A 14,160-nucleotide genomic window follows, 5' to 3' on the forward strand; every position below is an offset into this window, starting at 1 on the left:
GCTTCACATTCATGCATTCTTTATTAATTCATCACACAAATAAGGGGATAACTGCCAAGGTAGCCCAGGAGGGGTGGTGGAGGAGAGAAGCACCTCGAGGGGTGGTGGAGGAGGGAAGGACAAGGCCACACAGCACTTTAAAAGTTTAAAACTTTAAAACTTATTGAATACCAGCCTTCTGCTGCTCGGGCAATCCTCTGGGGTGGAGTGGCTGGGTGGCCAGAGGCGCCCCCACCGCGTTCTTGGGCATCTGGGTAAGGAGGCTATGGAACTTGGGGAGGAGGGCGGTTGGTTACACAGGGGCTGTAGCGGCGGTCTGTGTTCCAGCTGCCTTTCCTGCAGCTCAACCATATGCTGGAGCATATTTTTTGATCCTCCAGCAGCCTCAGCATTGAATCCTGCCTCCTCTCATCACACTGCCGCCACCTTTCAGCTTCAGCCCTCTCTTCAGCCCGCCACTTACTCTCTTCAGCCCGCCACCTCTCCTCCCAGTCATTTTGTGCTTTCCTGCACTCTGACATTGTCCGCCTCCACGCATTCATCTGTGCTCCGTCAGTGTGGGAGGACAGCATAAGCTCAGAGACCATTTCATCATGAGTGCGTTTTTTTCGCATTCTGATTTTCGCTAGCCTCTGGGAAGGAGAAGATCCTGTGATCCTTGAAACACATGCAGCTGGTGGAGAAAAAAAAAGGGACAGTGGTATTTAAAAAGACAGATTTTATAGAACAATGGGTACACTCTTTCACAGTAAACCTTGCTGTTAACATTACATACATAGCACATGTGCTTTCATTTCAAGGTTGCATTTTGCCTCCCCCCACCACGTGGCTAGCCCCTCACCCCACACCGTGACTAACAGCGGGGAACATTTCTGTTCAGCCATAGGCAAACAGCCCAGCAGGAACGGGCACCACTGAATGTCCCCTTAAGAAAAGCACCCAATTCAACCAGGTGACTGTGAATGATATCACTCTTCTGAGGATAACACAGAGAGATAAAGAACGGGTGTTGTTTGAATGCCAGCAAACATACACTGCAATGCTTTGTTCTACAATGATTCCCGACTACGTGCTTCTGGCCTGGAGTGGTAAAGTGTCCTACCATGGTGGATGGAATAAGGCTGCCCTCCCCAGAAACCTTTTGCAAAGGCTTTGGGAGTACATCCAGGAGAGCCGCGAATGCCAGGGCAAATTAATCATTAAACATGCTTGCTTTTAAACCATGTATAGTATTTTAAAAGGTACACTCACCAGAGGTCCCTTCTCCACCTGGCGGGTCCGGGAGGCAGCCTTGGGTAGGTTTGGGAGGTACTGGCTCCAGGTCCAGGGTGAGAAACAGTTCCTGGCTGTTGGGAAAACCGGTTTCTCCGCTTGCTTGCTGTGAGCTATCTACAACCTCATCATTATCATCATCATCTTCCTCATCCCCAAAACCTCTTCCATGTTGCCTCCATGTCCATTGAAGGAGTCGAACAACACGGCTGGGGTAGTGGTGGCTCAACCCCCTAAAATGGCATGCAGCTCATCATAGAAGCAGCATGTTTTGCGCTCTGACCCGGAACGGCCGTTTGCCTCTCTGGTTTTCTGGTAGACTTGCCTCAGCTCCTTAAGTTTCACGTGGCACTGCTTCGGGTCCCTGTTATGGCCTCTGTCCTTCATGCCTTGGGAGATTTTGACAAATGTTTTGGCATTTTGAAAACTGGAACGGAGTTCTGATAGCACGGATTCCTCTCCCCATACAGCAATCAGATCCCGTACCTCCCGTTCGGTCCAGGCTGGAGCTCTTTTGCAATTCTGGGACTCCATCATGGTCACCTCTGTGATGAGCTCTGCATGGTCACCTCTGCTGATGAGCTCTGCACTCACCTTCAGCTTGCCACGCTGGCCAAACAGGAAACTGAAATTCAAAAGTTCGCGGGCCTTTTCCTGTCTACCTGGCCAGTGCATCTGAGTTGAGAGTGCTGTCCAGAGCGGTCACAATGGAGCACTCTGGGATAGCTCCTGGGGCCAATACCATCTAATTGCGTCCACAGTACCCCAAATTCGAACCGGCAAGGCCGATTTCAGCGCTAATCCCCTTGTGGGGGTGGAGTAAGGAACTTGATTTTAAGAGCCCTTTAAGTCGAAAATAGGGCTTTGTCGTGTGGATGTGTGCAGGGTTAAATCAATTTAACACTGCTAAATTCAACCTCAACTCTTAGTGTAGACCAGGGCTGAGGAATGTACTTACACTTGTACTCTTTTATGGTTAGGCTCGGCAGAATTTAGTTTTAATTTTTGTATAATTTTGATGGTAAGCTTTTTTATTTTTATCTATTTACATTTCTACATTTGCAGGATATTATGGGGGGGTCAGACAATAATTAGTTAATGATAGTAGACATTAAGATTCAAAAAGTTAAAGCTTTATAACTGATAAAACACAAACTATCAAAATACACAAAGTAAATATTCTTTATTCAAACTCTAATAAGTTCTCAAGCAGCATTTTTCTTCTTTAGCCTATCTGTACATTTCAATTATCATAGATGGAAATATTTTTTCATTGGTTTATATATGTACAGTGAAACTAATATTTACAGATGAAAATCTAATTCTTCCAAATTTATTTAGGGTATAAACTTTCACACTGTCTTTAGTGTCATTCTTCCCAATCTTACTGTTGTGCCACTGATCACAAAAAGTGTGCAATCACACAATCAATTTCCTGGAATTGAAAGGATAGGAGTCATGGATTGATGAATGGATCTTAGACTTTCTCATCTTCTTTTGGAATTTTTGTTCATTTGTTTCTAGGTAAAATCCCAGACAAATGCCCTGTGAGTTTGTTCACAAACAAAACTACATTATTATCAAGCACAAAAATATGAAGACAACTGTTTGTGAACATGACCCTTAAAAGTACTGATCATGTAAATTATTCTGCAGTGTTTTATTCTGTAGTGTTTCTGCCTAGGGCAACAAAAATGATGAGGGGGCTGGGGCACATGGCTTATGAGGAGAGGCTGAGGGAACTGGACTTATTAAGTCTACAGAAGAGAAGAGTGAGAGAGGATTTAATAGCAGCCTTTTACTACCTGAAGCGGGGGTTACAAAGAGGATGGAGCTCGGCTGTTCTCAGTGGTGGCAGATGACAGAACAAGAAGCAATGGTCTGAAGTTGCAATGGGGGAGGTCTAGGCTGGATATTAGGAAAAACTATTTCACTAGGAGGGTGATGAAGCACTGGAATGGGTTACCTAGGGAGGTGGTGGAATCTCCATCCTTAGAGGTTTTTAAGGCCCGGCTTGGCAAAGCCCTGGCTGGGATGATTTAGATGGGGATGGTCCTGATTTAAGCAGTGGGTTGGACTAGATGACCTCCTGAGGTCTCTTCCAACCCTTATCTTCTATGATTCTGTGTAATTTGTTTAATAGGCAGCAGAGTAGGCTATCCCCCAACATCTATGGAAAAATTATATTCAGTAATATTTTGTTGCACTGCTTGTAGATCATATATTGTAATGCCCTCCAAAAGAAATATCTGTGCAGTACACTATACAGTTAAAGGTCTTAACCTTGCCATGGATAAGAAGGGGGTTGTAGACATGCAGAGGACACATGGCATGATGGCTTGCAAGATCCACAGTGAAATACATCCATCCTGGTGGATCCTTGGAGATCTGTATTGAGACCCAGTCCCTCTGCACTGTTCTTTTGCCCTGCCCTGCCCTCCCCTCACCTCCCCAAAGCACTATGGATGCTCATGAGCCTGGCTGCCAGTGCTGGTCTAGCTACTTTCTTGCTCCAAAGGAGCAGGCAGAAGCCATAAAGTATTAATTAAGAGACTGTTTCTTCTCTTAAAATGGTCTGAAAAGTCTTTAAATGAAATAAAATATAACATGGTGAAAAATAAAAATGATTCACTCAATTTCTACTTTATTTTTTCTTATTAAAATGACTAGCATTTCAGAGCTATTTAACATCTAAGTACTGCTTAATCAATAGGCAATGGCTACATGTGTCCCATTAAGGCCTAGTTTACATATAAATTTTGTACATGTAACTATAATATGTATAATTATTTCAGTTAACCAAAATAGTTATACCTATACAAATCCCTAGGCCTTGCCTTCACTAGGGGCTAAAGATGTGTTCTTTATTTGAACTATCTGAAGTTAACTAACTCAATGTAAAATCCTAGTGAATACAATGTAATTTCAACATGTGTTAGCAGATCAAGTTAAAGACTAAGCTCCCCTATAGTCTTTAACTCAACCTATAACTCATGTAAAGACTACAAACTGCCTTGTCCTCACTAGGATTTTACATTTCTAGTGAAGACGTAGCTTGTGTATTATACCAATACAAAGATGCCTTATCCCAATCGTGTTTATTCCCCTTCCCATATAGGAATAAACTATGCCAGTATGTGAGAAACAAGGTGAGTGAGGTAATATCTTTTATTGGATCAGCTTCACTTGGTGGAAGGGACAAGCGTTTGAGATTCACAGAGCTCTTTCTTAGGTCGCCAGCACAGGACCAACACAGCTACAACACCACTCCAAAAATGCTTATAATGGAATATCTGTATCCACACTGCGGGGATTGTACCATCCCAATTTTGCCAGCATAGATAAGTAGTACAAATTGTGTGTATGTGGACAAACCCTATGTGATTTTTTGGTTACTATTTTCCCTGACAGAGCCTCAGTCTTTACCATTCTCTTTCATTAGGTTAACTTGATTTCCTGGGAGTAGTCTCAGTAGAGGGAGTAGCATGATGAAGAGCATCCCAATAAATGAAGCATACTGTACTTTAGGTAGATGATCATGAGGTCATTTCAGTGGCTCAGTGACAGTGTGGACCAGTACCACGAATGTAAGAGCACAAACAGTTCAAATAGTCCTCACACTACCATGCCACAATGAACCAGAAGCCTTTAAAAATCTTTAGAATTACTACATCTGGGAGACATGCCAGAAATTGTTAGCTCAGAGCAGTGCAATTATAATGGTTTAGAACAGCGCTAGTGTTGATAAACGGGGAAACTGCAAAATTTTAATGTATGCATCCATATTCCTTGAGTGGACATATAAAGCTATTTATGTTTAAACCAATTCTATTGCACCAGTTCAACTGGAAACAGTTCAGTTCTTTAATGCAGACATGGACCATGAACTTCAGTCACTTCACTTTCAAATGAACTTACAGCAACACAAAATAACAGCACTGTATCCCAAAGTGCTTGTGGTGTGAAGTGTCATCACAACACAACACCAACACATACAGTGCCAACCCCAAGTATTCAAAAGTCATGAGTCAAGCCTCCCAGAAATAATTAGACTGACCTAAAAATTATAAATTGGAGCTCTTTGTATTTGTCTACTAACTTTTGAGCTTTTAAAGGTACACTTAGGATTTAAAGTTTTTACCTGCAACTACTAAGGTTAAAAATATACTTTCTTTTTGAAAAAAAGCTATGGATCTCCCCTAATCAGGAGCTGGGGATTTAAGACAACACACCAAATATTACAACACTTGATAATAAAATTGCAAAAGCTGGCAACATTGCAAACTGATGTAACATGATGCCATCACCACACCACATGAGAAAATCTCAAAGTCACCATGTTGTGGCAAAATGTGCTTCTTTTACTTCCTTCATTCCTGGATGTGGTGGGCATAAGGGAAGAGGGAATTACCCAATTTCTCCATCCTCTTCCCTGGCCTGCTGGAGTATCAAGAAAAGATCCTGGTAGTTCTACACTTCCCTCAAAGGGTACCTCTGTCTATATAGCAAACAACAAACAAAACCCCAAAGCTAGTCTCGGAGCCCAGGTGTAAAGATTCGAGCTCACTACTGCATTAAAAGTCGCTGTGTAGATGCATTCAGGCTCAGGCTCTGAAACCCTCCACTCAGAGCCTGGGCAGGAAGGTCTGCATGGCTCTTTTAGCATCATAGCCACAGAGGTCAGATATGGAGCCAAACTTATCATAGACTATCAGTGTTGAAAGGGATCTACTCAAAGCAGGACCAATGCCCAATTTTTGCCCCAGATCCCTAAATGGCCCCCTCAAGGATTGAACTCACAACCCTGGGTTTAGCAGGCCAATGTGCAAACCACTGAACGATCCCTCCCCCAACTTCCCCTCCAAAGCCCAGGACAAGCGGCTGGGGCCAGCTCCATGTGGTGTCCCCTTTTCCCTTTGGGAAATATGGTCATCCTACTGAGCGCCCCCTGGGCTCAGCACCAGCAGCGAGGTGGGGAGGCGGAGAGCGTCCCCACATCAGAGGTAGGAGCCAAGCCCCGCGGGTCCCGACCACCCGTGCGGGCAGAGCCATTTGCAGGCGCCGGCCTTAGACTAGCTAGATTTTATGGCCCTTCGGCATGGGGAGGGGGTGTCATGTTGTGATATGGCGATGCCCGTGTCATGTCCCCGCCCCCCCCGCCCGGGCCCTACCTTCCTGCGGCTGCTGCCCAGGGACTGCAGGGGGCAGCAGGCGGGCTCCGAGCTCCTTCTGCGGCTGCTTCTCAGGTAGGTCACCCGCCTCCTGCTGGCGCTCGCCGCCTCCGGCCGCCCCGCCCCCGGCCCCAGGTGCGCCTCCGCGCTGCCCTTGCGGCTGCTGCGGGCCGGCACCGGCCCGAGGCGCCGCTCGGTGCCCCGGGCGGGCAGAGCCCGGGCCGCAGCGGCTCCCGCCTTCTCCGCCGGGGCCCGGGAGCGCCTCAGCCCCAGCTGCAGGCAGAGGAAGAGCCCGGCCGAGAGCAGGCAGAGGCGGAACGCGAAGCCCTTCCACAGCGGCTTCTCCTTGGGCACCATCGCCCCGCTGCAGCGGCCGCGCCCGGGCTCATGGCCCGCTGACTGGGCGGGCGAGTCCCTGGGAGCGGGAGCCTGCTGCCGCCGCCGGCACAGCCCGTGGGCTGGGCGCCCGGCCGGCGGGGCGGGGGGGTCCCAGGCGAGAGCCGGGGCGCTGGGAAAGGCAGGCGGCCGAGCGGCGCTCCCCCGGGGCAGAGCCGGAGCCCCGCGGCAGCCAGCCAGCCAGCACGGGCGGGCTGTGCAAAGGGGCTGCGGCCGGCGCGGACACCAACCACACCCAGCCTGACGCTCCCCCGGGATGGGGGTGTGACCTGGCTGAAGGGGAGCTCAGCGAGCCCCTCTCTGTGCTAAGAGCCGTGCCGCGGTGGCCCGGCCGGTCTGCTCTGCTCGGTGCGCGCTTCTCCCTGGATAGCGAACTTCAGTCAGCGCCCGAATAGTTCGGTGTTCCCTTGTGAGGGGGGCAAGCCTCGCTCTCAGCTCGCCGAGACGCGTGTCCCCGGGCAGAGGAGCGGCTGACAAGTTTGTCCCCCTCCTCCTTATTTTGTCATTAGACTATCACGGTGGTTACCGGACATCAGGAATGGTAACATACAAAACCCAGTGGGAGAACGCTTCCATCTCCCTGGGCAGTCTGTAACAGATTTGAAAGTAGCCATCCTGCAACAAAAAAAACTTCAGAAACAGCCTTCAAAGAGAAACTGCAGAACTAAAATTCATTTGCAAATTTAACACCATTAATTTGGGCTTGAGTAGGCACTGGGAGGGGCTGGCTCATTACAAAAGCAGTTTTGCCTCTCCTGGAATTGACACCTCCTCCTCAATTATTGGGAGTGGACTACATCCACCCTGATCGAATTGGCCCTGTCAGTACTGGTTTTCCACTTGTGAGGTAACTCCCTTCTCTTCATGTGTCAGTATAATAATGCCTGCATCTGTAATTTTGACTCCATGCATCTGAAGAAGTGGTTTTTTACCCACGAAAGCTTATGCTCAAATAAATCTGTTCGTCTTTAAGCTGCCACCGGACTCCTTGTTGTTTTCGTGGTTATCTTGTCAACAGCAATTGTCCTTAATATTTTTGTCATATGTTTAAAACGAAAGTAGAATATGTTTTGTCAGGGGCATGTGGAAGAACGATTGTTTTGGTGGAGACTTGTACTAAACCAAGACAGTGTTAAGATGGGAAGAACATTTACAAAACTGTTGTGTTGTCATTGATTTTTTAAAATGCAAAATTCAAAGATGCATGATCCAGCCTCAGTCATTTCAGAGATGGCTGGCAAGCAGCCAACAGTGTTTGCTGAAATGAAGGAGTACTTACCAGAGATATTAACTTACACTTATTGCCACCAAAGGTAGCTGAGCAAAACACTTGCTACTGAAATTCAACAAAATCCCTTTTGTCTTGGGGAAAGGGCAAAGCCAATCTAGATGGGAAAGAATGGTATTGTGTAAACGAAGGGTAAGGAACAAATGAAAAATATGTACGTTTTGTATTAAGTCTGTCTCAGAAAGTAAAATTCTGAGGAACAAATTTAATAGCCTCATTTCTATTCCATTTTACAGACATTTGAGAATAGCTTGGTTGTTGTATACACCTGTGGCTGAGATATAGCAGGGGTTTCAACTTGGGGGCGACCCAAATAGCTGGCAGGAGGTTCAAGTTGTTTGCTAACCATATTGCTTAATGGGAGAGGGGTCCTGGCTAGATGGCTAGTTGGGGAGAGAGTCCTGGGGTGTTCCTGGTATGGAAAAAGCTGATAATTACTATCCTACAGTGTAATGTGGGAGTAGCACAGAAATTTTAAATCTGAAGAGTCTTTGTTCTTTTTAGTCATTAATAATGTGCCAGTTTGAACTCATGACAATTTTTTGAAACTTCAGATGTTACCAAAAGAGAATTGCTATAAAGAGGCCTTCCTTATTTTCAAACAAGCTAGGAGTTAACTGCTTGCTTACACCAGTAGTTTTCAAACTTTTTTTCTGGCGACCCAGTTGAAGAAAATTGTTGATGCCTGGGGATGAGGGGCTCAGGGCTGGGGCAGAGGGTTGGGGCCAGGAATGAGGGGTTCAGGGTGTGGGAGGGGGCTCTGGGCTGGGGCAGGGGGTTGGGGTATAGGAGGGGGGTTAGGGCTCTGGGCTGGGGGTGCAAGCTCTGGGGTGGGGCCGGGAACGAGGGGTTTGGGTGCAGGAGGGGCTCCAGGTTTGGAGGGAGCTCAGGGCTTGGGCTGGGGCAGGGGATTGGGGTGTGGATTTACGTCTGGCAGCTCCCAGTCAGCGGTGCAGTGGGGCTGCTAAGCGGCCAGCAGGCTGTCCGGCTTGTAGGTGGAGATACGCAAGCAGCTCCATGCAGCTCTCACCCGCAAGCACTCCTCCCCCCAGTTCCCATTGGCTGGAAACTGGCCAATGGGAGTGCGGAGCTGGTGCTTGGGGTGGGGGCAGCACACAGAGCCCGGTGACTCCCCTGCCTAGGAACCGGACCTGCTGCTGGCCACTTCCAGGGTGCAACACGGTGTCAGAACACAGAGGAGCTAGCCTGCCTTAGCTGGGCAACAGCGCCGATGGGACTTTTAATGGCCTGGTCAGCGGTGCTGACGAGAGACACCGCAACCCAGTGTCTTACATTCCGCCACCCACCCGCAGTTTGAAAACCACTGGTTTACACCATACGCAGGTGAACAGGGCTTATGTGACAAGGCTGGGGACTGACGGCCCATCAGGATCTTAAAGGGAACACAGGAAACTATACATCTACATTGCAATAAAAAAACAGCATTGCATCTCGGAATCCAGGTCAATTCACTTGAGCTCCCGGGGCTTGGACTGTGGAGCTAACAACAGAAGTGTAGATGTTCGGGCTTGGGCTGGTGCCCAACCTTTGAGATCCACTCCCCTTGCAAGTTTTTCCTTCTGTTTTTTTTTTTTTTTTTTTTTAAATCCATGATCTTATACAAGCTAGAATAGAGGTAGTCAGCTGGTAGACCACCAGCCAAATCTGGATCGCCAGACACTTTTGAACAGACTGTGAAATCTTTTTATTTACTTATTATTTTTACCCTCTCATTCTCTCACAGTACAATCTCCAATACATTGTACTGTGAATTAATGGTTGAGTTGTTCTCCTTAATTCCTTATTTCCTTAATTTGAGCTATCATAAGTTTCCACCAATAAAAAACGGAGAGTACGTTCCTGTTTAAAAAAATTACATTTTCACCGTATGCTCATAGGCTCATTTACACTGTTGAAAGCAGTAGTCCCGCCTCTTACACTTTCAGCGTTTAACATCACTGCTTTTAAACATGGCAGCCGTGAGTGGGAGGTATAATAGGCCAGGGGAGGCTAAGCTGCCCCAAGCAGCCGGGCTGTGGCCCCACCCACACTCCTCCCTAAGGCCCCATTCCCTCATTCTGCTCTTCCGCTGTGGCCCTGCTGCTCCTCTTCTCACCCTCACTCTGTCTCTTCCCTGAAACCAGCGGGGGCTTGAGCAGGGTGGCTTGGGCTGGCAGGCGGGCAGGCTGTGGCCTGGGGCGACTCGGGCCAGGGTAGCGGCCCAGAACTCGGGGTGGCTCGCCAGGCTAGTGAGAGCTCCTCCAGCCGCAGTGCGCGGTTTGGGGCTCCTCTGGCTCTGGCAGGCAAGGTGGGTGCATGAGGGGTGGGGTAGGGAGCTATCCTCCCCGAACGGGGGGTTCACATGATGGCAACAAAAAAAAGAATGGAAAGTTGACACCAAAAACTATTCATTTAAAGACGCATGGACCGATGCTTACTGTTTTATTTTGCCACAGTGTCCAAATTCTTGATCAGTATGTGTAATTTGTACAAAGATTGTGGTCTTTGTTAAAAGTGGAAACATCAAACAGCACATGAAGTGAAACATGGATTTTGACCAGAAATATCCACTGGGCTCCCGTTTAAGATCAGACAAGATCCCTTCAATAAAAGATGGATATTTTCAGAGCACAAATTTTATTTCAAAGGCTACTTGCACTTAAGAAAAGGCAACTGAAGCTTCATGAAGTGTGTGTGTGTGTGGGTAATGGGAAAACGCAGGAAATCTTTTCCATACAGACAAGGACATTCCTAAGCAAAGTATGGTTACTAAAGCTGAAACTCTTTTTGCAGAGAAGACATTGACATGCTCACACAACTGTCACTCTCAGACACAACAGCTATTAGGTGCGCTGAGATGATGGCACAAGACATTTTCAAGCGGTTGTGTGAGAAACTGAAAATGGGAAGATTTTCCATGGCAGTGGACAAATCCTGTGATATCAGAGACATGGCTCAGCTAGCTCTGTATGTCCGTTTTTTTGATAGAGAAAAATTTGTGGATAATTTGTTGTTCCTTATAATACTGCATAACAATCGCTCGACAGGTGATGATTTGTTTAATTCTGTTCAAACTTTTTTGTCTAATGAAGATTTTGATGTGATTCAGATTGTGTCAATTACAACAGAAGGCGCTCTTGCCATGGTCAGTACTCCCCAAGGACTTGTGAAACATCTGCAAGACCTGAACCCTAATTTGATTTCCTATCTGTGTGTAATCCATCAAACTAAACTTTGTGCAAAGCATAGTGATGAATATGCTAATGTAACATCAATCGTGATTAAACTTGTCAACTTCCTTCGGTCCAAGTGAGCACTGCAACACAGACAGTTCAAAAGCTTTCTTTCAGAAGTATCTGCTGATTGAGATGACCTGTTGGTTCATAATGGCATCCGCTGGCTGAGCAGAGGGCAAGTACTAAGGCTATGGGAAATTTGAGTTCATGTGGAACAGAGGTTCCCAAACTTGGTTTGCGGCTTGTTCAGGGTAAGCAGTAAAAACGGCAAACCATGGCCACTGAGAGCTGTGAGTGGCTGTACCTGCGGACGCTCAGGTAAACAGAGTGTCTTGTGGCCCGCCAGGGGCTTACCCTGAACAAGTCGCGAATCAAGTTTGGGAACCCCGATGGAAGAATATCTACAAGAAATTCCAGGGAAAAAGACAGAAGAGCTACATGCATTTTTGAGGGATGCTGCAAGCCTGAGCATCCTGGCCTTTCTTATTGATTTGATACGTTACTTCAGAGGTGGGCAAACTCCGGCTCGCAAGCCACATCCAGCCCACAGGGCCGTCCTGCCCGGCTCCTGAGCTCCTGGCCTGGGAGGCTAGCCCCCAGCCCCTCTCCCGAATTCCCCCTTCCCCGCAGCCACACCACTGCCTGGGCATCACTCTGGGCGGCGGAGCTGCCTGCTCATGCAGGGCAGGGCAGCGCAGCAGCGTCTCTGGCTCTGGCTGGGCAGCGCGGTGGCCGGACACGCTGCTCTGAGCGGCATGGTAAGGGGGCTGGGGGGTTGGATAAAGAGCAGGGGGTCCCGGGGGGCAGTCAGGGGACAGGAGGAGGTTGGATGGGGCAGAGGTTCGGGGGGGGAGGGGCGGTCAAGGGATGGGGAACAAGGGGCAGTTGGATAGGGCAGAAGTTCTGGGGGGGCACTCAGGGGATGGGGAGCGGGGTGGGTTAGGTAGGGGGTCGTGTCCCGGGGGATGGTTGGGGTGGGGGTACCAGGAGGGGGTGATCAGGCGACAAGGAGCGGGGGGGGTTGGATGGGGCGGGGGTTTTGACGGGGGCAGGCAGGGGGAGGTTGGAGGGGGCGGAGAGGGGGCAGGGGCCAGGCTGTTTGGGGAGGCACAGCCTTCCCTACCTGGCCCTCCATACAGTTTCACACCCCAATGTGGCCCTCGAGCCAAAAAGTTTGCCCACCCCGGGTTACTTAAATGATTTCAACTTAAAGCTACAGGGGTGAAATCGCAATGTAGGGGATATCCACAGCAGTGTTGTTTCATTTCAAAACAGAGTCTCTTCATAAGTGATTTGGAAACTGGGGAGATGCTGTATTTCCTGATGCTGCTAAGCTGCTGGGACACTGCAGACATGAATCAGATGGCATCATTTCTGGAAAGGCTTCCTCAAAACTTCCAGCAGAGGTTCCAAAAATTTAAAAGTGTGAAAGGCATCTTCCTGTTTGCAAAGAGCCCATTCGTGGCACAACCAAATGGCACTTGGTGGAATCGAGCAGAAGCATCCTTTCCAGATGTTGAAAAAGCAAAACTACAACTGGAGCTTACTGATTTATAGGGCCCTACCAAATTCACGGCCATGAAAAACACGTCACAGACCGTGAAATCTGGTCTTTTGTGTGCTTTTACCCTGCACGATACAGATTTCACAGGAGAGAGCAGCGTTTCTCAAATTGGGGTCCTGACCCAAAAGGGAGTTGTGGGCCTGGGGTGGGTGGGTCACCAGGATGTTTTATAGGGGTCACAGTATTGCCACCTTTACTTCTGCGCTGCCTTCAGAGCAGGGCGGCTGGAGAGCGGCGGCTGTTGGCGCCCCCGCCAGCAGCAGCAGAGAAGTAAGGGTGGCAATACCATGCCATACCACCCTTACTTCTGCACTGCTGCCTTCAGAGCTCGGTGGCCAGATAGTGGCAGCTGCTGACTGAGGGCCCAGCTCTGCCAGCAGCAGCTCAGAAGTAAGGGTGGCAATACCATACCATGCTCTGTTTACATCTGCGCTGCTACTGGAGGTGGCTCCTGGCCAGCAGCCACAGCTCTCTAGCCGCCCTTCTCTGAAGGCAGCGCTGCTGGCAGCAGCAACGCAGGAGTAAGGGTAGCAGTACTGCAACCCCCACTACACTAACCTTGCGATCCCCCCGCAAACTCCTTTTTGGGTCAGGACCCTACAATTACACCACCGTGAAATTTCAGATTTAAATAGCTGAAATCATGAAATTTATGATTTTTAAAATCCTATGACCGTGAAATTAACCAAAATGAACCGTGAATTTGGTAGGGCCCTACTGATTTACAAGCAGATGACATACTTAAGGTGAAGCACACTGAAGCTACATGTGAAACTTGCTGGACTCCAAGTATCCACACTTGAAGGTAACATTTAACATCCTGACTATGTTTGGCTCGACATACATGTATGAGCAGTGACCATGAGTTGGTTGAGTTCAGGATCCTGACGCAGGGAAGAAAGGTAAGCAGCAGGATACGGACCCTGGACTTCAGGAAAGCAGACTTCGACTCCCTCAGGGAGCGGATGGGTAGGATCCCCTGGGGGACTAACATGAAGGGGAAAGGAGTCCAGGAGAGCTGGCTGTATTTCAAGGAATCCCTGTTGAGGTTACAGGGACAAACCATCCCGATGAGTCGAAAGAATAGTAAATATGGCAGGCGACCAGCTTGGCTTAACGGTGAAATCCTAGCGGATCTTAAACATAAAAAGGAAGCTTACAAGAAGTGGAAGGTTGGACATATGACCAGGGAAGAGTATAAAAATATTGCTCGGGCATGTAGGAATGAAATCA

At 48.3% G+C, this 14,160-nt stretch overlaps 1 protein-coding gene across 1 annotated transcript in view; it reads right to left on the reverse strand.

Annotated features, from left to right (window-relative positions):
- METTL24 (methyltransferase like 24) overlaps positions 1-7,259 on the reverse strand; it is an 86,676-nt gene extending 79,417 nt beyond the window's left edge. Inside the window, exon 1 of the mRNA XM_027819843.3 lies at positions 6,444-7,259. Within this exon, the coding sequence (XP_027675644.2) occupies positions 6,444-6,800 (357 nt within the window). The 5' untranslated portion in view covers positions 6,801-7,259. The remainder of the gene's footprint in view (positions 1-6,443) is intronic.
- Between the last annotated feature and the right edge of the window lie 6,901 nt (positions 7,260-14,160).

The sequence above is a fragment of the Chelonia mydas genome, chromosome 3 (assembly GCF_015237465.2).
Source record: "Chelonia mydas isolate rCheMyd1 chromosome 3, rCheMyd1.pri.v2, whole genome shotgun sequence".
Classification (NCBI taxonomy): Eukaryota; Metazoa; Chordata; order Testudines; family Cheloniidae; genus Chelonia; species Chelonia mydas.